The 22,615-nt window shown below is 49.2% G+C and overlaps 1 protein-coding gene across 3 annotated transcripts in view; it reads left to right on the top strand.

Moving 5' to 3' along the window:
• Window positions 1–15,569, top strand: part of GABRR2 (gamma-aminobutyric acid type A receptor subunit rho2) — a 58,970-nt gene extending 43,401 nt beyond the window's left edge. For 2 of the 3 annotated variants that reach the window (XM_062186500.1, XM_062186499.1), the window contains exons 3-8: window positions 2,723–2,946; window positions 4,087–4,169; window positions 4,344–4,484; window positions 7,728–7,880; window positions 8,803–8,999; window positions 12,991–15,567. In XM_062186500.1, coding sequence (XP_062042484.1) covers window positions 2,723–2,946; window positions 4,087–4,169; window positions 4,344–4,484; window positions 7,728–7,880; window positions 8,803–8,999; window positions 12,991–13,302 — 1,110 coding nt within the window. In that variant the 3' untranslated portion in view covers window positions 13,303–15,567. Of the gene's footprint in view, window positions 1–2,722; window positions 2,947–4,086; window positions 4,170–4,343; window positions 4,485–7,727; window positions 7,881–8,802; window positions 9,000–12,990 lie in introns of all 3 variants that reach the window. The other variant, XM_062186498.1, reaches the window with a different exon arrangement.
• Window positions 15,570–22,615: the final 7,046 nt, after the last annotated feature.

The raw sequence follows: 22,615 nt of genomic DNA, 5'->3' as shown, positions 1-22,615 counted from the left end.
CCTATCTGAGTCTCCCACATGGATGCAGGGGCCCACGCAATTAGGCCATGTTTTGCTGCTTTCCCAGGTGCATTAGCAGGGAGCTGGATCAGAAGTGGAGCAGCTTTGAGCCAGTAGCCATATGGGATGTGCAGGTGGCAGTTTAACCCATTGCACCACATAGTGGCCCCTAGTTCTTTGATTTTAAAAGAAAGTTATTGGGGCCAGTGCTGTGACATAGTGGGTAAAGCCACCACCACCTGCAGTGCCAGCATCCTGTATGGGTGCCAGATCAAGTCCTGGCTGCTCCACTTCCGATCCAGCTCTCTGCTGTGGCCTGGGAAAGCAGTAGAAGATGGCCCAAGTCCTTGGGTCCCTGCACCCACGTGGGAGACCCAGAAGAAGCTCCTGGCTCCTGGCTCGGATCGGTGCAACTCCGGCCGTTACGGTCAATTGGGGAGTGAACCATCTGATGGAAGACCTCTCTCTCTCTCTCTCTCTCTGCCTCTCCTCTCTCTCTGCACAACTCTGACTTTCAAATAAATAAATCTTTAAAAAAAAGAAAGTTTTTTTTTGTTTACTTACTTATTTACTTATTTGAGAGGCAGAAAGAGAGACACAGGGAGAGCTTCCATCCTAGTTCATTTCTCAAATGCCCACAGTAGTTGGGGCTGGGCTGAGCTGGACCAGAGTTGGAGCCAGGATCCAGGGGTCAAGAACTCAATCAGGTTCTCCCAAGGACCCAGCAACTCCACTGCCCTCCAGGCTCTGCATTGGCAGGAAGCTAGAATCACGAATCTAACACAAGTTCTCTAATGTGAACATGAGCATCTTACCCAGTGCCTTAACTGCTAGGCCCAGTGCCAAGCTGGCTCTGATGTTGTCCATTCCCAATGTGAGCACAGATCCCTCACCACCACCACTGCCAGCTCTGTGGCAGTCCTCCACACCCCTACCTCCGCTGTCTCACCACAGGCGAACACCCCTGCAGGTGCCCCTTCCGCTCCTCCATCTGTCTCCTTTTCTCTGTCTCCTTTTCTCTGCTACTCTTTCAGTTTGCAAACCTGCTCTGTCTTCTGCCTCAGGGGGCTCATGTGTGTTCTCTGGCCAACCTCATGGCTGACCTCTTCTTGTCCTTCAGGTCCCAGCGCACACACGACATATTCAAATAGCCTGTCTGGGCCACCGGATCTAAAGGGTACCCATGTTTCCCTCATGGCCCAGGTCATTACTTGCAACTGTGCTATGTATTGGCTTTGGGTGTCGCTGTATACTGACTGTCTCCTGAACTTGACGGTGAGCTCCGGAAGCACAGGGCGTGAGAATAAGTGAAAGTGAAGGAGGCACCTCCCTCCATTGCAATGCTGTCATGTGCCCTGATGGACCCAGCATGGCCGAGCTGATATGATAACTGACACTGTTTGACCCTTATAGCTCCAGCACCTCATAAAAGATGGGGTGCAGGTGTGACAGGTGCAAATGTGACAGCCTCCAAAATGCTAGAGCATACACTGCCAAGCCTCCCTGGATATCCAAAGTTAGGGCCAGGGCAGCCTGGCTGTAGTAGAATGCAGTCAGCCCAGATGTGGGTGTGCAAGGCCTCCTGCCCTCCTCCAAGGGGAATTCAGGATCCCAGGGAAAGATACCCAAATGCCATGCCTGTCTTAGAGCCACCACCAGCCAACGGGAAAGCAGGTGGACTCCGGCACTAAGAAGCTGCCCATGCAGAGCTGGCATCTGTGCACCTGCAGTGTGAGGTCTTCCTGGATGAGGTGCCTCAGAGCATGCTCTCCCACAGCGTGGAAAGAGCCAGAAGGGGCATTTGGGTGATCTCTTCCTGCTTACGTATTGGCTGTTCTCTTAGCAGGTGGCAAGAGAGTTCCAGCAAGTGCTGATGCCCGGGATCTGAGAAGGACGTTGTGTGGGCACCATCTCAGTCCTGGGATGTCCCCCCTTCCTGGCTCCCTCTGGGCCCACCACCACCACACGCTCCATCCATCCTGTCTCCCCCTACTCCCCATAGAGGCTATTTTAGGCAGTTTCTTTTTCCCATTTGTACCTTGTGTCTTGGCTCTGACTGCAGCATAAGGGCCAAACTCTTGGTTTAAGGCATCAACTATGCAATGGGGGAGACAGTTTTTAACAGGATAAGCTTTCAGGGTGACAGTAACACAGGTGTTGAGCCACCGAACCCCTCATCCATTCATCTCCCATTTTTCCATCCAGCAAATGTACATTGAGCATCTACTGTGTGCCTTGCAGGCACTAAATTCAATGGTGAGTAGAGACTCAGGGATGAGAAGGACACAGTTTTGCCTTTAAGGATCTCACAAGTCTAACAGTAGGAGCTTTCCTAAAAGGGACACTTGACTGTGCAGGTTTCTAGAAGTGTCTATGAAGCTGAAATCGAGTGGTTAGCCAGGGAGGTAAGGAACCACGTGGGAGGAGGTCCAGGTGAGAGAGACCAGGGCTTTGGGGAGATCTCTGCCCTGCCAGCCTCACAGCTGCAGTTCTCATTTGCACACCCTGAGGTTGCTCAGTCTCCTGGCTCCAACCTCACGAGGTGCAAACTGGGCTATTCTCTTTCTGACTGCAGTGGGCCCATTGCCCCAGCCATTGTGTCACAGGGCTCCGACTCTGGGGACTGAGCCCGAGGTCCGTTACCATGCTGAAGGGTGGGTTGACTGCCAGGAAGAAAGGTTTCTAAGCTGTTTCTGTGTGCTCTCACCACCGGCCCCCACAGGACTTCACTATGACCTTGTACCTGCGGCATTACTGGAAGGACGAAAGGCTGGCCTTCCCCAGTGCCAGCAACAAGAGCATGACCTTCGACGGCCGGCTGGTGAAGAAGATTTGGGTCCCTGATGTCTTCTTTGTTCACTCCAAAAGGTCGTTCATTCACGACACCACCACTGACAACATCATGCTGAGGGTGTTTCCAGACGGCCACGTGCTGTACAGCATGAGGTACCTGTCATGGCGCCATCACTCCTGTGCCCAGTGTCATTCCAGTATGCGTGGTCGGTCCTGGTGACCCTGAAGTTTGTCACTGTACTTGGGTCTGTGGGCTACGTGGCTGGCTGAGCCTTCTGATGCCGGCTGGAATTGCTCTAAGATGAAATGTCCCCCCCAGTAGGTGGTGACTTCCCATCGCTGGGTTAGAGGCTTGGCTCGAATGAGTTACTGGAGACAATGACCTCTACACCTTCCATCCCTAAGAGTCTGTAATTCTAGCTGATTGGTAATGAAGATAAAAAATGGTAATAACAACAGCAACTATCTGTTGGGTGCTGGTGCAGATTGGCTTCTGAGCTAACTCGAGGGATTAAAGCAGTCTTATTCATGTCTTCCTGATCTGCATGTGCAGAACCAAATGTGAATACCCGGGGCTAGAGCTCTGGCATAGCAGGTAAAGCCACAGCCTGCGGTGCTGGCATCCAATATGGATGCTGGTTCAAGTCCTGTCTTCTCCACTTCCAGTCCAGCTCTCTGCTGATGGCCTGGGAAAGCAGTGGATTATGACCCAAGTACTCGGGCCCCTGCACCCATGTGGGAGACCCTGAGGAAACTCCTGGCTCCTGGCTCCGGATTGGCCCAGCTCTGGCTGTTGAGGCCATTTGGGGAGTGAACCAGTGGATGGATGACTTCTCGCTGCCTCTCCCTCTCTGTAACTCTGCCTTTCCAATAATAAAATAAATAAATCTTTAAAAAATAAGTAAATAAATAAACGGGAATACCAGAGCCTGCCTGGCGCTAGGTGAGGAAAGGACTGGGGGTGGGGGCCCAACCCCCCAGGCATCTCTAGGGGAGGTGACCCTGTCAGCTGAGGGCAATGCCCAGAGAAAGGTGCAGGTGTGGGCCCTTAGCAGCCAACACCTCCAGTAGCAGGGGGAGGGGGAGCCCAGCCTAATAAAGAGGATTCAGCAGAGCACTCAGAACACCTGCTGCAGAAGACAGAACTCCGTGGGGCGAGGTTCTGTGACTTAGGTATCTATGTTTCCAAACGAGGGCATAGCTGCTCTTGATTCTGTCTGTCCTCCTTGCTCTGGGAGAGTGAATGAACCAATAACTCACTGCACAGCCAACGTGTGTGTTTGGATTGTCTAGGATTACGGTCACTGCCATGTGCAACATGGATTTCAGCCACTTCCCCCTGGACTCCCAGACCTGTTCTTTGGAACTGGAGAGCTGTAAGTATCAGTGTGCCCAAACCCCTTCCGCTTATTCCCTCTCCACTCCTTGTGTCATTTTGGTAGCCATGGGTAGGATCCTGCTTGCCAGTGTTAAGACCTGTGCTCCCCACAGGTCTCAACCCTGTCTCAGAAGCAAAGGGGTCAAATGAACTTATGTTCCTCTCCCCAAAGATGCATACACAGATGAAGATCTGATGCTGTATTGGAAGAATGGGGACGAGTCCCTGAAAACAGACGAGAAGATCTCCTTGTCTCAGTTTCTGATCCAGAAATTTCATACGACATCCAGACTGGCCTTCTACAGCAGCACTGGTAGCTAACTTTCGCCTTGGTCTAATTCCGATACGGAAGAGAAACAGTAGAATGGTTCTTCAGCCTTCTCCATTTCCAATGAACACAAATTTTAGTTATTAAAATATTGCATAGTCCTACACAATACAAATAGTCCTTAGAAGCAGAAAGCAGAGAGTTAGAGTCCCATCATTAGAGGGAATCACTCCTAACGACTAGTGGACACCCTAACCACATCTTGCTTTCATGGTGGGATGTTTGCAAGGGTGGGTTTGTAGTTGATATGCTAGTCTGTGAGCTGACTGGTTCTGCTTAACAATACAGACAAATAGCTTCCCAAGAACATGCACTTATTGCCTATGTTGAGAGCCACAGACTGGTCGTTGAGTGCTTCGCTCAACCTTCCCTTGGGTCATGGGCCACATCCAAAGTTTTGAGAGCCCCCATTTTCAGGTCTTCTGTAAGAATACCGTTACCTAACTCCAGTCTCCTGTGGCTGCTGTAACCGAATACAACAAACTCAGAGCTTGACACAACATAAATGCGTTCCCTTACACAGTTCTAGGGGCCAGCAACCTGAAGCCAGGATCCCACATCTCCCCAGCTTCTGGGGCAGCCAGCAGGGCCTGGCGCTCCCTGGCTTGTGGCCTCCCCATGGATCTCTATGTCTGTCACCATGCAGCCTTCTCCCTGCATCTGTCTTCATGTGGTGTTCCCCCCGCTGTCTTGGCCCAAATTTCCCTCGCCTGTAAAGACACCAGTTGATTGGATCAGAGCCCACTTTAATCCAACATGACCTCATTTTACCTTGAGTACCTCTGCGAAGACCCTATTTCCAGATACGTTAGGGCTGCCACATGATTTTTACGAGAACACAGTCCAACCCACGACAACTCCAAAGTGGCTACGGACCCTAGAGGACAGTGTTGCCCTTCGTTCCAGAGCAGAGAAACCAAAGCCCTTCCATGGGAAGCTTTTGTGCTATTCACTGCGCCTTTATGGCTGGCATGGCCCCCTGCCTGCCTCACCCACACCCCTCTGTCCACACATCAAACCCTGGAAAAGAGCAAGCCCTGGCCAAGGTTGTGTTGGTGTTGGGACAGCCGCAGGCCTGCTTCCATTTATGTCCATAATGATCATCTTCATCCATCTCTTCTCCTTCACTCTGATACGTGTGCTGTGTGACTTTCTTTTCTCACCTTAGCAAAGCCGAACCAACAAAGCCATTTCTTTTTTCTTTTCTTTTCTTTTTTTTTTTGACAGGCAGAGTTAGACAGTGAGAGAGAGAGAGACAGACAGAAAGAAAGGTCTTCCTTCTGTTGGTTCACCCCCCAAAATGGCCGCTACGGCCGGTGCACTGCACCGATCCGAAGCCAGGAGCCAGGTGCTTCTCCTGGTCTCCCATGTGGGTGCAGGGCCCAAGCACTTGGGCCATCCTCCACTGCCTTCCCGGGCCACAGCAGAGAGCTGGACTGGAAGAGGAGCAACCGGGACAGAACCCAGGGTGCCAGCGTCGCAGGCGGAGGATTAGCCTAGTGAGCCGCGGCGCCGGCCCAAAGCCATTTCTAAGAGTTTCTTATATACCATTTGTTATGTGCCACTATTTTAAATGCTTTCAGTGGATTAACTAAGTTTTATTCAGCAAACTTATGGTATAGATGTTATTATTCCCAGTTTACAGTTGAGAAAACTGAGACTCAAGGATTGTTTATTGAAGTTGCACAGATGGTTAAGCAACCGGGCAATCTCCCTTAACCACTATGTGTACTCTCAGATGTTCTATTTGGATGTAGCTTGCTGGCTTGTTTTGTTCGCAAGCCTTCCTAGAGTACAGATGAAAGTGCATTCTACTCACTTTAGTTACTCTGTACTGCAGCAGCAAGGTTCCTTGCCCCTGCAAGAGAGCTGTGGCCCCACCCAAGCTTGCTCTGCTTAGAACAGAGTGTACAAGTTCACGGCTCCTGGCTCCTCCTGGTGTTTCCAAGACAATGCTCCCTGGCTTCCTTAGGCAGAAAAAAAAAATACTCAACCTCATCTCCCAAACCCCAGTTCTTACACAACATTGCTACCGTGTTTGTCTTACTTATACACTGTATAAAAAACATCAAAAAGTTTGCTGGAAGAGCAAGCTATAAAAGGAACTTTGCATAGATCCCAAACATTTTTTTGCAACAAAATAGATTTATCATTTAATTCCATTTTCCCTGAACTTTTTGAAGTCCTTGTCTACCGTTTATGTTGCCATCAAATTGGTTTTTTCGTTAAGTCAACTCCCTTTTTGTTTTTCAGAGGGATGTAAAATTCCTTTGCAAAACAGTAAATGGAAAATTGGTACCATTTGCTCTAAGTGGGAGATGACTTTAATAACAAATTTGATGAACACAACAAAAAAGTACCTGCCTCTGTACCCCTGACACCACCTTGTGCTGCCACTGTGTGACTGTGCTTTGGGATGTACAGGGCCAGAGCATCCGTGAGATTCAGCATTGTTTGCTGAGGCTTGGCTGAGACGGGAGTAGGGTGAGGCTGTGCACAGTGTCAGTCTGCTTCATACACCCACACTGTCCGTGGCACCAGCTTTGGTCTCAGTGGTTGGGTGATCATTTTGAGAATCATCTGGAACCTTCCAACCATGAATCAGTGGTTCTCAGATTGCTATAGTGAAACACACCTATGACATTATTTTTCTCCCCGAGTAATAACTAAGTGGTAAATGACTTCCACAGGGTAGATGGACAGGCAGGAGTAGAACTGATGTCAGACCAGAGAGTCAGGTGAATGGCCTGTTTCTTTTGTGGTGAATGTGGAAGTTTAGTGAGTGACCAACCTCCTAATAAAGGGGACAGTGATGAGAGCCCAGCTCTCGCGGCTCCCGACTCAATGGTATTGGCCTTAACAAGCTAAAACCACTCTAGCGTCTTATGCTTCTGAGCAATGAGCCTTCCAGGAAATCTGGATGTGGTTTGCAAGGAACAGACACCAAACCACTAAACCTACACCCCTGTTTAGTTCTCCCTTTCCCCAAAATATTGTGAGGAGAAGTTGGCTAATACCAACCAAGATGGTAAATGCAATAGGTACCGGCAAGATATCTATTTATAGGAGAGAGAGTTCAGAGTTTGGAAAAGCAACATAACAAGCCAACAGATCCTTAAGCTGAACTTTCTGCCAAGGCTGTGCGTGATCTCAGGGAAAGAAGGATCCTAGGGGAGTTTGTGTTTAGCTCACCAATGAAAACTCACTGGCTTCTCCTGTGTCCCCCAGGCTGGTACAACCGTCTGTACATCAACTTCACCTTGCGGCGCCACATCTTCTTCTTCTTGCTCCAAACCTATTTCCCCGCCACCCTGATGGTCATGCTGTCCTGGGTGTCTTTCTGGATCGACCGCAGAGCTGTGCCCGCCAGAGTTTCCCTGGGTAAAATCATGTGATAAGGTGTGGGGGGGTGGTTATTTTTTCAACTGATCATTCCGGAAAGAAAAAGCAAAATCACTCCTCAGAGTTCTTAACTGATGGGTTGTCAGAGTCCGCGCAAGCTGCCTTCCCCCTGCTTCTTGCCTTTGCCATTTGGGTGCTGGCTTTGGTCTCCTGGGCTGCACTATGAAAACCGCAGGCATCCAGAACCACATCAGCGTCAGAGAGACGTAACCTACTCGGGAATCCGTTTCCACAACAGGCAGTAATGAAGCCCTGTGCTAGACAAACAAGACAATTCTGCGAAGGCCAAACATGTATTCTGTAAACACTGAAACCTGGTTTGCTGGCCTTGTTTAAACAGTTGCAGGATTTGGAGGCAACGCCTAAAATACATGCTTTCTGGGAATGAGAGGGCCGTGTTCCCTGGAGCTGTGGTTTTAGCCCTTCCCAGACCCCGAATTCCTTCGCTTACATGGCATTGTTGTCAATTCAGACAAACATCAGATTGAGCCCTGAGAGTGGAGGAAAGACTAGCATGATAGACTTCCAGAAGTTTCTACAGTCTTCATGAGCTTCGTAAAGGTGGCTTAGATGAGGAAGATGTGCTCATTCCTTGAGGTTTGGGGAGGTTCCTAGAGGTTTGCAATTCCATGTGGCATCAGGTTGTCTCTGAAGCATTCCTGACCTGGTCAGCTGTAGCCCAGAGCCCCGGGGTCCCAAGGGGCTGGAAGTGAAAGGGGGGGAGCAGCGGGCTGGGGGCCAATCCCGGCCCCTCCCTCGGCAGGGTGGAAACCTGGGGGGAGGGGAATTTCTCAGGTTTAAGAGAACCTGGAAGCTTAGTGACAGGACAGTGACAGGACAGTGACAGGACAACGGGCAGGGCCGTTGTCCACGGCTGAGCTACCACGGGGTGTGGTTGCAGGCATCACCACGGTGCTGACCATGTCCACCATCATCACGGGCGTGAACGCCTCCATGCCGCGCGTGTCCTACATCAAGGCCGTGGACATCTACCTCTGGGTCAGCTTCGTGTTTGTGTTCCTCTCGGTGCTGGAGTACGCGGCCGTCAACTACCTGACCACGGTGCAGGAGCGGAAGGAGCGGAAGCTACGGGAGAAGGTGAGCGGTCTGCGTTCTCTGGGCCTCCTTGCGCTGCCGTGGGAGGAGGAGGAGGTGATGGTTGGTTTGCGCCAGGGCAGACGGGGGGTTTAGAGGAGCTTCTAACTTCTGCCACCAAGGATCCCAAGTAGCAGAAAATCTAGGGACAGAGACCAGGAACAGGGAGAGGGGTTCTCAGGCCCAGCCCTGCCCCCCATGCTGGGCCACACCTTCCTCGTGTATGCAAGGGGCTACCAGCGCCTTCCTCCCAGGGTGATTGTCAGGGAGACCATGGATGTGAACGCTGTACTGGGCTGTGGGGTTCTAGACACACGTGAAGCATTGCTAGTCTCCCCGAGCCTGTCTCTAGAAAAGCTCTCCTGATGAGCAGAGAAGGGGAGGGTTCTAGAACAAAAGCTCCTTTATCAGTGCTCTGGCCCAGTGAGCATCGAGCTGCAGGAAAGACTAAGGCTAAACGTTTCACCCTCTAGGCCGTTGGAAATGCTGTGTTACTCACGCTGTTCTGTGCTATGCCGAATGTACTAGACCTTAAGAGAACAATGGGAAATTCTACAAAGCAACGTTCATAGGCCTTTGGCCCAGGGCAGGATTTATAATCAGAATTTTATTAATCGCAGTAAGAAACAAAATGCTGACTTATTCCCATATTAGTGCTAATCACTAGACTAACCAAAGTGGTGTTCACGTAAAAGGTGTAGAGATAATGAAAATCCCATTAGGCACCTCTAGGTGACAGGTGAACCCTTAGCGCAAGGGAGTTTTATTCATTTTTAATACATTTGTATTAAAAAATATAACAGACATAGAAAAATTGAATATGTTTGGGGTAGTATGTGATGTTTCATTACATGTGTACAGGTATACAAAGTATACACTGTGAAATGTCCTATCAGAGTACACAGATTCATCCTTTCAAGAATTTAACACCTTTTTTTAAATGAGAGGTTTGAATTTTAGAAAAAGATATGTTGCCTTTTTCTTTCTTCCTTTTTTTTTTTTTTTTTGACAGGCAGAGTGGACAGTGAGAGAGAGAGACAGAGAGAAAGGTCTTCCTTTTGCCGTTGGTTCACCCTCCAATGGCCGCCGCGGTAGGCGCACTGCAGCCGGCGCACCGCGCTGATCCGATGGCAGGAGCCAGGTGCTTCTCCTGGTCTCCCATGGGGTGCAGGGCCCAAGCACTTGGGCCATCCTCCACTGCACTCCCAGGCCACAGCAGAGAGCTGGCCTGGAAGAGGGGCAACCAGGACAGGATCGGTGCCCCGACCGGGACTAGAACCTGGTGTGCCGGCGCCGCAAGGCAGAGGATTAGCCTATTGAGCCGCGGCGCCGGCCGATATGTTGCCTTTTTCAAAAATAGTATTTCAACATCCACATTACAACTGTCAAATATTTGCACATTGTCTCTGAATAATCTAAATTGTTTAAGAATTTATTTATTAAAGATGTATTTATTTACTTGAAAGTCATAGCTTTATCTGCTATGCCACAGTGCTGGCCCCAACAATTAACTTTAAATATGCACTCAAGAATCATCTTTTGGGAGCACTTAGAGTTATAATACAACTCTTTGAGGGCAGAAGTCCTGCATGGAAAGTAAGTGCACAGTGACTCCTCTTGTTAATTTTATACTCTTATGTATGACATCAATGATCATCTGAGGCTTTTGACATGAGCTGCCTAGGCTATGGAAGCCTTTTGAATCCACAAACTCTGTCAATATTTGACAAGGCCATAAGCAGAATGGAAGTTCTCTCCTCCCTTCAGAGAAAAGTACAGCCTTCTTTGATGAGCACCCACCAAGGTCCTTCATGTAGGACATTTTTTTGCCACAGTGTCTTGGCTTTCCATTCCTAAAATGTTCTCCTGCCCCAGCGCTTTCACTGTTTGTCCACGCCTTGTCTGACATGCCAAGGGCCACTCTTTCTTTGACAAAAGCTTGTGTGGAAAACAGTGGTTTATTATAATGTTTGTCATTTCCTGAATTGAACTCAAAATCTTAGGAGAAAAATCTGTTTTCATTTTAGCAGAAAGAACTTCAATTTATGAGTGGGGAGCTGGCATAACAGTTAAGATGCCCTCATTGCATAAGAGAGTCCCTGGGTTCAAGTCCCTGCTCGGCTTCTGAGCCAGCTCCCTGCTGATGTGCACCACGGGAAGCAGCAGATGATGGCGCGTGTACTTGGCTCTCTGCCACCCAGGTGGGAGATGTGGATTGGGCTCCCTGACCCTAGCCCCGGACCAACCTCAGCCACTGAGGGCATCTGCAGGAGTGAATTAGCAGATGGGAGCTCTCTGTGTCTGTTTCTCTCACTCTCAAATAAATAACTCGAATAAATAAAAATTTTAATAATTTCAGTTGAGAGCAAGGAAAAGACAAAAACAAAGACCTGTGCCTTTAAATAAATAAATAACTTCCAATGACGATGCCTCACAATTTTATCAAAGTTTAGTTATGATTATACTAAAATTCAAAGAGTTGAATAAATGATTTCTTGCTACCCTTTCATCTCTAACATCCATAAGCCTATGGATAGACATAGATATTAATTCAGGAATGCAAAAGTATGCTGAATACTGTTACTGATGGGATAATACATCAAAATAATCATGCCTGATTAAAAAAAAATGGCCCCAAATCTTAAACAGTTTCTTCAAGTATCAAGGGTAAGGTACTTCAATGAAAGCATTCATGTGTTTTCGCATTCCTAAGCTTCCTGGTCTTCACCTGAGTGTGTCCAGATCCATGACAAAGGGAGGCAGTTTAGGGACTTCCTCTAACTCCCTTTCCCAGTTGGGAACACAGAGGAGCTGAGGGGCCGAGAGCCAGGTCAGAAGCGTGCGGAAGTCCCCAGGTTGAGACGAGGACATCCGAGCTCATTGGCTCTGCCAAGCAGACCTCGTGCTTTTGGCCAACACCAGCCCGTCCAGGTGCCCACTGGCAGCCCACTCTGCTGACCCACACAGAGGGGAGAAGGCAAGCCGAACCAGCTCTTCCCTTCCAGTGGAGAATTTCTTACAAACGTTTTCACACTCGCAGAAACAATGGGAAGAAGAGGGTAAGGGACATCCGTATACCCGACGTCTAGATCTGAGCCTGCTAACACTCTGCCATTTATTAGTGAGCTCTTTGTCTACAGAAACATACTTTTCTTGGTGTACTCGAACCATTAAGAAATACATTGCGTGGGGCATGCATGTGGGGCGGTGGTTGGGACGCCACTTGGGATGCCTGCATTCCATGTTGGGATGCTTGGAGACAAGTCCTGTCTCCTCTCCCAGTTCCAGCTTCCTACTGATGCGCACCCTGGGGTGCATCTGGGAATGGCTCAAGTAGTTGAGTCTCTGCCACCTTCAGGAGAGACCTGGCTGTTGCAGGCATTTGGGGAGCAAACCAGCAGATGAGAGCTCTTTCTCTCTCTCTCTCTCTCTCTGTCTCATAAATAAAATAAAATAAAACATCGCAGGCACCGTGACCCTTGACTCTCAAGCATATTTCTTTAGCATAAGGATACTCTTGTACCTAATCATCTTTCTATTCATAACTGAAGAGGCGGAATCCTATAGTGGAATTGGAATATGTGGTTTTAAAACTGTCCTCTGGCACTAGCTGTGTGTTTTCAGGAGGACTCTGTAGGTCCCTTGGTTTTTGATTTGACTCTCCAGTTGAGCATGTGCGGACTAGATCAGCGGTTCTCAGTTCCGGCCACACAGTAGAAGCCCCAGGGAGATGTGAATGAGTTAGCCTGAGTGGAGCCTGGGACAGTAGAAGCGCCAGGGAGATGTGAATGAGTTAGTCTGCAGTGGGGCCTGGCTTGCCATTTCAAGGCACACCCAGGAAGTTCTAATACACAGCCAGGACTGCGTGATCTCTGGAGGTTCCAGTTCTGTCTGTTGGTGGCTCTGAGTAACAGAGAGGCTTTGTTCTCGAACTGGGCCACCTCCTCTGCCCATCTCACAAGGCCTGACCATGCCCTTGTGTTTGCGCCCGCAGTTCCCGTGCATGTGTGGGATGCTTCATTCGAGAACCATGATGCTGGATGGAAGCTACAGTGAGTCCGAGGCCAACAGCCTGGCCAGCTACCCCAGAAGCCACATTCTGACGGAGGAGGAGAGGCAGGACAAGATAGTGGTCCACCTGGCCCTGAGCAATGAAGCCACCTCCTCCAGGAAGCGGGGACTCCTGAAGGGCCAGATGGGGCTTCGCATCTTCCAGAACACCCATGCCATCGACAAGTACTCCAGGTTGATCTTCCCTGCCTCCTACATATTTTTCAACTTAATTTATTGGTCAGTGTTCTCCTAGGGGTTCCAAGGCTGTGCCTAGCAGTGGACACGGACATCCCTGGGGCCGGCCAGCCACAGACACGTGGACCTGTTGACCACGCTCCCTCGCCAGACACAGCAGCCACTCCTGGGCGCCACGAGGAGCACCCCTCGCTCAGGAGCCCAGCTGCCCTTGCCCCGGACCTTGTGGGTGTGCTCCTTGTCCACGCTGTGTGCTGTGTCACACTTCGTGTGTCTCTGGGACCATCCTCTTCTGTTCTTGTGTGTGGACTAGTTCACAAGCAGTCTTCTCCCGTGTAAAGCAGAAAGACTCCAATGCCTCCCGGATGCTCTTAGAGCCTCATGAAGCGGAAGAAGGGAAGGGAAAGGATGGACACGCTATGGGCGCTCTGGATAGGAGACAGCAAATTAGGAATGACAGTGACATCTGTGAACCCCTGCGACTGGATTAAGTGCCTACCTAGGAAGGAGAAAACTCAGATCCCAGACCAGAGAAGGATTTGGCCTGCGTGAGTCCAGCAACCCATACTGCGAGATGATTTTGCAGTCGGAGGGGAGTCTGTTCCTGCATCCATCCCTTCAACCATTCATTAACTCTCGAGTCCCACTCTGCCAGAGACTGTGGAAATGAGCAGCTGGAGTCCTTTTCCTCGGAGAACGTCTCTAAGCTGTGCTCTCACTTCTGCCCTCCCCCTCTCTCAACCCCAACTTTACTCCTAGGGCTGTCTAGAAAAGCATTTGAGATCTCCTGTGAGCCCCCCCCCCCCCCCGAGCCAGCTCCATACTTCTCTCCTGGAACCTCCAGGCGGGGCGTGAGAATTAATGAGAGCAGAACTTGGTCTTGGGGAAGAAGGGGGTATGGGTCTGCTGTGGAAATTCGGTTCAGATGCCATCCTACCTCCGTGTGGACTCCTCACTTATCCCCCAGTGGAGCAATGTCCAAGCCTCACCCCCTACTCTAACCCAAGGGTCTCACACTCCAAAATGATTTCTCCTGTGCTTCTACAAGGTCATGACCTTCCCCTCCAATGCAGCAAAGCCCAGAGATAGGAAAACATCTCATTTACTCAGTCCCCTAGCCTTGTGTTAGGAGGTTTCTAGATAAGTGAATCTCTGATTAGTAGACGTTCATGTGGTATCAAGGAAGTGATTTTAATGAAGGGGCTCTTCCTTTATAGCACTTGGAGACAGAACGCAGTTCTGGGGGAGCAGGGAGGGAGACCCACCTGGGGTTCATGGCTCAACAAAGGATGTTGGTCTGCCTTCTTCCCCAGAGCCCCCACCAGATTCCTGCTCTAAATTTTGTTCAAGTATAGAAAAATGGTAGCACAAATAAAGGGATTCCCTCTGCCTTAAATGAAGTAAGCTCTGGCCTGTGGATCCTGCCCCATGGCTCGTGTCCCTAGGGACAGGGATGCTTCGTTCCTGAGGGTGAGGGCACACCTGAATACCAGAGCCTCCAGGAGCTGCAAGTCAGGGCTGGGAGCTGCCTGATCCTCTCACTCACTCACATTCCTGGCCTTGCGTCTGGTCCACCCACCTTTCACCCGTCTCCCCCATTTCCAGGTGTATTCCTTATGTGATCCTGGTCCCAGACACTTGCTTTGTTAGTTCCTTGCCTGTGCTAAGATCAACACTCATCTCTGGCCACCAACCCCGTGTGGACTGTGGTTTCCAGCCCACTGGTCTAGGGACTGTGTGATCAGGGCTGGCACTCAAAGGGCCAACTCCCAGCTGGGCAGGGTGCAGGCACCAGTATGACACAGGTTACCTTGGTAGATTGCAAGTTTAGAAGGTTCCCAAGGGCATCCTTAAATTTAATAATTGTCTAGAAAGACTTGCAGAAGTCAGAACAGCCAATATGATCATGGTTACAGTTTAAAAACAAAAGCTAGGGGCCAGCACTGTGGCATAGTGGGTAAAGCCACCGCCCGCAGTGCCAGCATCCCATATGGGCGCCAGTTCGAGTCTCCACTGCTTCACTTCCCGTCCAGCTCTCTGCTGTGGCCTGGGAAGGCAGTAGAGGATGGTGCAGGTCCTTGGGCTCTTGGACCTGCATGGGAGACTGGGAAGAGACTTATGGCTCCTGGCTTCAGATCAGCCCAGCTCCAGCTGTTGTGGCTAACTGGGGAGTGAACCATTAGATGGAAGACCTCTCTCTCTCTCTGCTTCTGCTTCTCTGTAATGCTGCCTTTCAAATTAAATAAATAAATAAATCTTTAAAAAAAAATGCTTACAGATTAAAGTCAGCAAAGGGAAGAACATATAGGACCTGGCCTGGGAGAAACCAGGTACCAAGCTCTCAGTTCCCTTCTCCCAGTAGAGCTTATTTTTCCCAGCATTGAGGTCTGGCAATATGCATGGAGCACAACCAGGGAAAGCCATCAAGCTCGGAAGACAGACGTAGAGTTTTACTGGGGCTTGGTCATGTAGACAGAGCTGATCGCTCATTTGGCTGACCCCAGCTGCCAGCCCCTCCAGAGGCTGAGCCACTTCCTCGTGGCCCAAGACCCCCATAGATTGTTTGCTGAGGCATGAGGTCCGCAGTGGACAAAGGCCCTTCACTCAGCCAGGGCCTTCCAAGGACTTACAGGACGCTTACATGACCTGCGGGACAAGGCTTGAAAATTCTGGGGGGCAAGATTAATTCTGTACTGCATGGCAACCCTTGTCCATTCCATGTTGTTGATGTTAATTGCTGTTCTGCTCCTCTATATCCATTCAGACAACTCAAGTTTAAAGAATGTCTGCTCCGAGTATAGTGGGGTCAGAGTTAAGAATTAAAATAGTCATAGCTCTCAGAGAGGGGACCAACAGAGGACAGGACACACAAAGGCCTGTAAGTTAAAATGGCTTAGAGCTGTAAGAGTGGCTCAGCGTGCTGGGAATTGTGAAGAGGGAGACAATGAGCCCCCTGGAAAGTCTGGGTCTCACTGAGAAAGCAATCTCTGAGATGCCCCCTTGAAGGTCGAAGGTTGAAGGTCAAAGGTGGGTATTTGGAGGGAAAATGTGGCAAAATGCATGCTAGACCTTTTTTTAAAAAAAAATTATTGGTTTGAAAGAGTGAGAGAGAGAGAGGTCTTCCGTCCTCCGGTTCACTCCCTCAATAGCTATAACAGGTAGATCTGGGCCAGACTGAAGCCAGGAGCCAGGAACTCCATCCTGCTCTCCCACATGGGTGGCAGGGGCCCAAGTACTTGGGCCATCATTTGCTGACTTCCCAGGCCCATGAGCAGGGAGCTGGATCTGAGCTGAAGCAGTTGGGACTTGAACCAGTGCCCTGTTATGGGAGGCTGACATTGCAAGTGGTGACTTAACTCGCTGCATCACAGCACCAGCCCTGCATACTAGATTTGTGCTAATATGATAGGCACTAGCCATATGCCTGTTTAAATTTAAATTCATTACATTTGACTGAAGTAGAAAACTCATCTCCTCAGTTGCACCAGCCACACTTCAAGTGTTCTGGTCAATGGTCCTTGGAAATCGTGACTCCTGGATTGGACGGTGCAGATCTGGAGAACATTTCCAGAACAACAGAAAGTTCTATAGACAGGACTGCTTTAGATGAAGGGACCAGTCTGAATGAGGGTATGGAGAGAGGCAGGAAATTTGGGGATTGTGGAACACAGAGTTTGAGGGAGGAGCAAGTCATCCATTTTGGTTGCATCTCGGGCTGTGGGGAGAGGAGGAGAGACCAGCTCTTCCATGACACTAGGGGTCATGGCATGCGCCTATGAAGATAGCTTCCCCTCCATGGAGTGGCTGGCCACGATATCCCAGCCTCGTAGACCAGCGAAGAATGAAAGTGTGTAAACAAGGGTGATCGGATGGTGCAGGGCATATGGAGTTGTTAGCAACATTTAATCTCTAGATACTCTATTAGGCCACATGCTGCTCGAAGAATGATAATTATCTTGTCATTAAATATATTGTATCAAGGCCGGCACTGTGGCATAGGATGGGCACAGGTTCGAGTCCTGGCTGCTCCACTTCCCATCCAGCTCTCTGCTATGGCATGAGAAAGCAGTAGAAGATGGCCCAAGACCTTGGGCCCCCGTACCCACATGGGAGACCTGGAAGACCTGGCTTTGGATTGGTGCAGTTGCAGCCATTGTGGCCAGTTGGGGAGTGAACTAGCCAATGGAAGACCTCTCTCTCTGCCTCTTGTTCTCTCTCTGTGTAACTCTGACTTTCAAATAAATAAATCTTTGAGATATATATATATATATAGTATCACTTTGGTTGTATTATTTAATTTCAACACTGTTCTGTTTCTAGGGTTGTCTTCATGAATTAATATGATTGCCTATTCATGACTTAAAGCAAATAAAGATGTATTTTTGCTGGCTTATATATTTAACTGGAGTTAATTCTATAGCAAACATATTTAGAATCATAAACAGTGTTTTATCACACATAACTATGGTATATAACACAATTGTATTTAATGCTGCTTCATTGTGATATAAGAGTCTAACTCTACTTGTGAAAAGTAGGAAATTAAAGGAGGTAAAGTGGAAACCACACCAAGAAGAGTTTAACACAGAATGAAAGAACTGTTGATAGCATGGAATGACTGGCCCTTGAGGCAGGAAGACAGAGAGGCAAAAACAATTGTTATGGGGGAGGCTTGGACACTTTATGTTACTGAATCTAAGACATCATCAAATGTTAGATGCGGGGCTGGCACTGTGGCGTAGTGACTAAAGCTGCCGTCTGCAGTGCTGGCATCCTGTGTGGGCGCCAGGTCGAGTCCCGGATGCTCCACTTCCAATCCCCTCTCTGCTGTGGCCTGGGAAAACAGTAGAGGATGGCCGAAGTGCTTGGGCCCCTGCACCCACCTGGGAGACCTGGAAGAAGCTCTTGGCTCCTGACTTCAGATCAGCCCAGCTCTGGCCATTGTGGCCATTTGAGGATTGAGCCAGCAGATGGAAGACCTCTCTCTTTCTCTCTGCCTTTGCCTCTCTGTAACTCTGCCTTTCAAATAAATCTTAAAAAAAAAAAAAAAAAAAGTTAGATGCACACATATTTTATGTACCACCAAGAAAGAAAAAAAAGCTAATTAAATGATGGCATGCCAATGGTTATAAGATGGATCTTGATTTCACCAATATTAAATTGTGAAAAAATGCATGTTAGGATAAAAAAAATGGGTGCCCTACAAAAACTGGTGATCGCTGACACCAGGGAACTCACAATTACCAAGCACTTATCTTCAAGACTTTGTACTAGGGTGGGTGTTGGGGTGGTGGCAGACAGATGATTGAATGGTAAACATCCTTTGGTCATTAAGGAGCGTTCACTCTAATGGGCATGGTTCAAAAGGAGGAAGACCATAAAAATTGAGGATCAGTGTTTGGGGTAAATTTTGAGCAATGGATACAGTTTCAACTTCCAGAAAAGGAGGGGAGGGGATGATAGCCTGACAGAACAAAAGCTCATGTGTGTCCAGGGTCAGTGAACACACACGCTCTGGAATGTACAAAAAAGATAAGATTGGAAAAGTAGGTTGCGGCAAGAAGGACTTTCAGAAGGGAGGAATGAGACTTTTGCAACATTCACTAATTTATCAACAGAGTCCAAGCTGATATATCTTCAAGCAGTTTTAGTGGCTAGTGATCGAAACCTAACTAAAAATAGTGCAAGTGAAAAATGGAATTCAATACAAGGATTCCATAAGGATTCACAGAATGAGAGAGAATTCAGAGGAAGCAGAGAACCTGTAGGATTTGAGAGTTTGGGACTGGGACTCAACACCTGTGTTGAGTGTCTTATCTCCACCCACCACCCTGGCCACCTTCTCCTCCTGCTGTGCATGTTGGGTGGGGGGGTTAGGGCTGGGAGTGGAGGCTCCGTGGTCATGATAATCTTGGGCCCCTAGCCTTCTATTCCTATAACCTTGGTTTACAACACTTAGAACAGACCCAGGAAAGGAATGGGGTCTGGGGCAGGCCAAGTATGTTGAAGACATTCAAGGCTCGGTGCTGTGCTTACGTTTGGAAAACTACAAACCTTCAAAATAAGCATCTGCACAAGGGAGACAATGACCTTGAAACCCATAAGGCTGTTTAGTGTGAGGACGGCAATGAAGAAGGAAAATAATGATGGGAACCATGGAGAAAGTCCTCGCTGCCTCAGTTACCATGACAACAGCAGCCCATGTGTTGATGTTTAACAGACTGGAGGCCAGAGGAAAGAGCTTCCGTGCCTGGAGGACGAGGAGTCTGAGTCTGATGAGGCAATGGACTTGTGAAATAAGAAGTTATGAACATGGGGCTGGCGCTGTGGCATAGCGGGTAAAGCCACCACCAGCAGTACCTGCATCCCACATGGGCGCCAGTTTGTGTCCCAGCTACTCCACTTCTGATCTGGCTCCCTGCTAATGTGCCTAGGAAAGCAGCAGAAGATGGCCCAAGTGCTTGGCCCCCTGCACCCACGTGGGAGACCCAGAAGAAGCTCCTGGCTCCTGGCTTTGGATTGGCCCAGCTCTGGACACTGCAGCCAATTGGGGAGAGAACCACCAGGTAGAAGATTCTCTCTCTCTCTCTCTCTCCCTACCTCTGTATAACCCTTTCAAATAAATAATAATAAATCTTTTTATAGAAAGCTTTTATTTAATAAATATAGATTTCATAAGTACAACTTTTGGATTATAGCAGTTCTAATAATAAATCTTAAAAAATAAAAAATAAAGAAATGCATTAAAAAAAAAGAAGTTATGAATGACTTGGGACTCTTTTCCTAGATATACTTGGTGAAGCCAGGACAGTGGTCAAAAATCCCACAGGAGAAAAGCAGAAGAGACGAGGTCTATGGGCAGAAGCCTGGGGATAAAGACACAGGTGGGAGGGTGTGGCGGTGTAGGTTCAGATGTGAGAGCCTCAGGTTTAGACTCAATTGGGAGAGCATAGAGGTATAGACTCAGATGTGAGAGAGTTTGGGTACAGCCTCAAGTGGGCAGGCGAATGATCAGAGGCCAGTTATGTCATAAGATCTGGGAGTTGGGAGGGGCTTTCAAGTAGAGAAGGGCGGGGCTACTGGCAGATGCTAACCATAAAGCTGAGCAGGGCTGAACAGGAGAGGCAGGACCAGGAGGCTCGGTGGGAACAGGTGCCCGCACAGACAGCTATCCTTGGTAGAGAAGAGGCTCCTTCTCCCAGCCACAACAAGTGACTTCTGTTGGTAGAAGGAAAGCTGTTCAGAGAAATAGTGCTTTTTATTATGGCACAATCCTTACAGACTCTGCTGGAATAACGATGCCTGGCCTGGAGGAAGAGCGTGTTCTCAATGGCTGGCTCTCCAGACTGTCAGACTGGAATCTGGGGAGTGGTACAGGCGGTGTTACAACTGGATGATCGGGTCTTTGGACCAGAGCCTGGGAAACAGCAGTCGGGAAGACTTGTACCCTTGTCTGTCCCCACATACATGAAGGAGTTGGGCACTGCGTCAGCCATCCCAGAAGACCAGAAAACAGACAAGGAAGCAAACATCCTGTTTTGGGGAAACACCAGACATGTGGTTCCTAATTTAGTTCTCACACAAACCCCACTGCCTTAGGACAGACTTCCCCCTGCTGCATACCCACTCTGCCCTGCTACCTTCCATAGCTGTATCCAGAAAACCTAGGCAGGTGCAGTTTGCAAGAAACAATCCATATCTTGTCGTATTTTCAGGGAAAAGCTGATTTATTCTCTTACTTACATGGATATAGGATGGGTTGGAAAGAGTGGAAAGACAATCCAAACTGGTCTGGGTTGTAGCAAAACAGATTGACATGGTTATATCTACACCCAGGTGGAAAGTTGGAGTTAGCTAGAAGACCCCGGGGCTGGCGCTGTGGCTTAGCAGACTACCTCCTGTGTTGTCAGAATCCTCTATGGGCCCCAGTGCAAGTTCTGACTGCTCCTCTTCTGATCCAGCTCCCTACTAACGTGCCTGGGAAAGCAGCAAAGGATGGCCCAGGTACTTGGGCCCCTGCACCCGTGGCTCCTGGCTTTGGTCTGGCCCATCCCTAGCCATTGCTGCCATTTGGGGAGTGAACCAGCGGATGGAAGAGTCTCTCTCTCTCTCTCTCTCTCTCTCTGTGCCTTTGAAACAAGTAAAATAATAAAAGAATAAGAAGACCCAGTTCGTTCCTTGAGGCTAGAAGCTGGCTTTGTGAGACGGACAGACATTTGAGGCAGCCAGGGCGGAGGCTTTATGGGCTCCTGCCACCTACACTGTTTAAATTGTATTATTCACTTAATGAATGTGTGAGCAGAATTCGAAGTCCCCCTCATGAGATGTCTCCTCTTTTTCATTTCACTGGAAAAAAGCAGAGGTCAAGTGGCCTGGGGGATAAACACCAGACCGGAAGCAGCTGACTCCCCCAAGCCCAGCAACCACTAGGAGATGTGCATGGCTTCAAATGGCACCTACAAGGAAGGCTGTGAGCTCTGTGTGTGTTGGAGGGCAAGTGGGCTGCACTGTCCTCCCCCCTCCCCCCAGAGAGCTAAGCCTTGTCCCTGGGAGGGCCCTGTGGCCAGCCTGTCCAGCCAGCAGAGCCAGCAGTATACAATCATTCCCTGTCAGCAGAGTGAGAGCTCTTTCTTCTGGGTGTTTAGAAATACACAGTTCATGCTCAGTATCTCAAGTCACTTACTGTTTGATCAGAAGTCCTTTCTCCTAACTCTAGCTTAGTACTCACTGACGGTCTTCCCTGTCCCTTCCCTACTCTCCCCAGCCTCTGATAAATACTACTCCACAAGAAAGTGGAATTTACGTTAACCTTACAAGACAAATCGGGAGGCAGAAGGAGAGAGAGGATTCAGAGAGAGAGCTCCCATCTGCTCGTTTATTTCCCCAATATCCTCCCTAGTCCAAAGCCTGGGCTGGGCTGGGCCAAAGCCAGGAACCAGTGCTGGGAACTCCATCAGGTCTCTGTGTAGCTGGCAGGCACTCCTTGAGACCTTTGCCTGCTGCCTTGAGGGTCTGAACTGTCAAGGAAGCTGGACTCGGGAGCCAGAGCCAGGAATCGAACCCAGGCACTCCAACAGAGCACATGGGCATCTCAACTGGCATCTCGGTCACTACACCAAATGCCAGCCCCTATTTAATAACTTTTAAGAAATTATGGGTCAGCGCCACTGCTCACTAGGCTAATCCTCCGCCTGCAGCACCAGCACCCTGGGTTCTAGTCCCGGTCGGGGCGCTGGATTCTGTCCCGGTTGCTCTTCTTCCAGTCCAGCTCTCTGCTGTGGCCCGGGAAGGCAGTGGAGGATGGCCCAAGTGCTTGGGTCCTGCACACGCATGGGAGACCAGGAGGAAGCACCTAGCTCCTGGCTTCGGAT

This window comes from Lepus europaeus, chromosome 3 (genome assembly GCF_033115175.1).
Source record: "Lepus europaeus isolate LE1 chromosome 3, mLepTim1.pri, whole genome shotgun sequence".
NCBI lineage: Eukaryota > Metazoa > Chordata > Mammalia > Lagomorpha > Leporidae > Lepus > Lepus europaeus.
The sequence above is the reverse complement of the archived record's forward strand: the minus strand, read 5'-3'. Positions and strand labels throughout refer to the sequence as shown.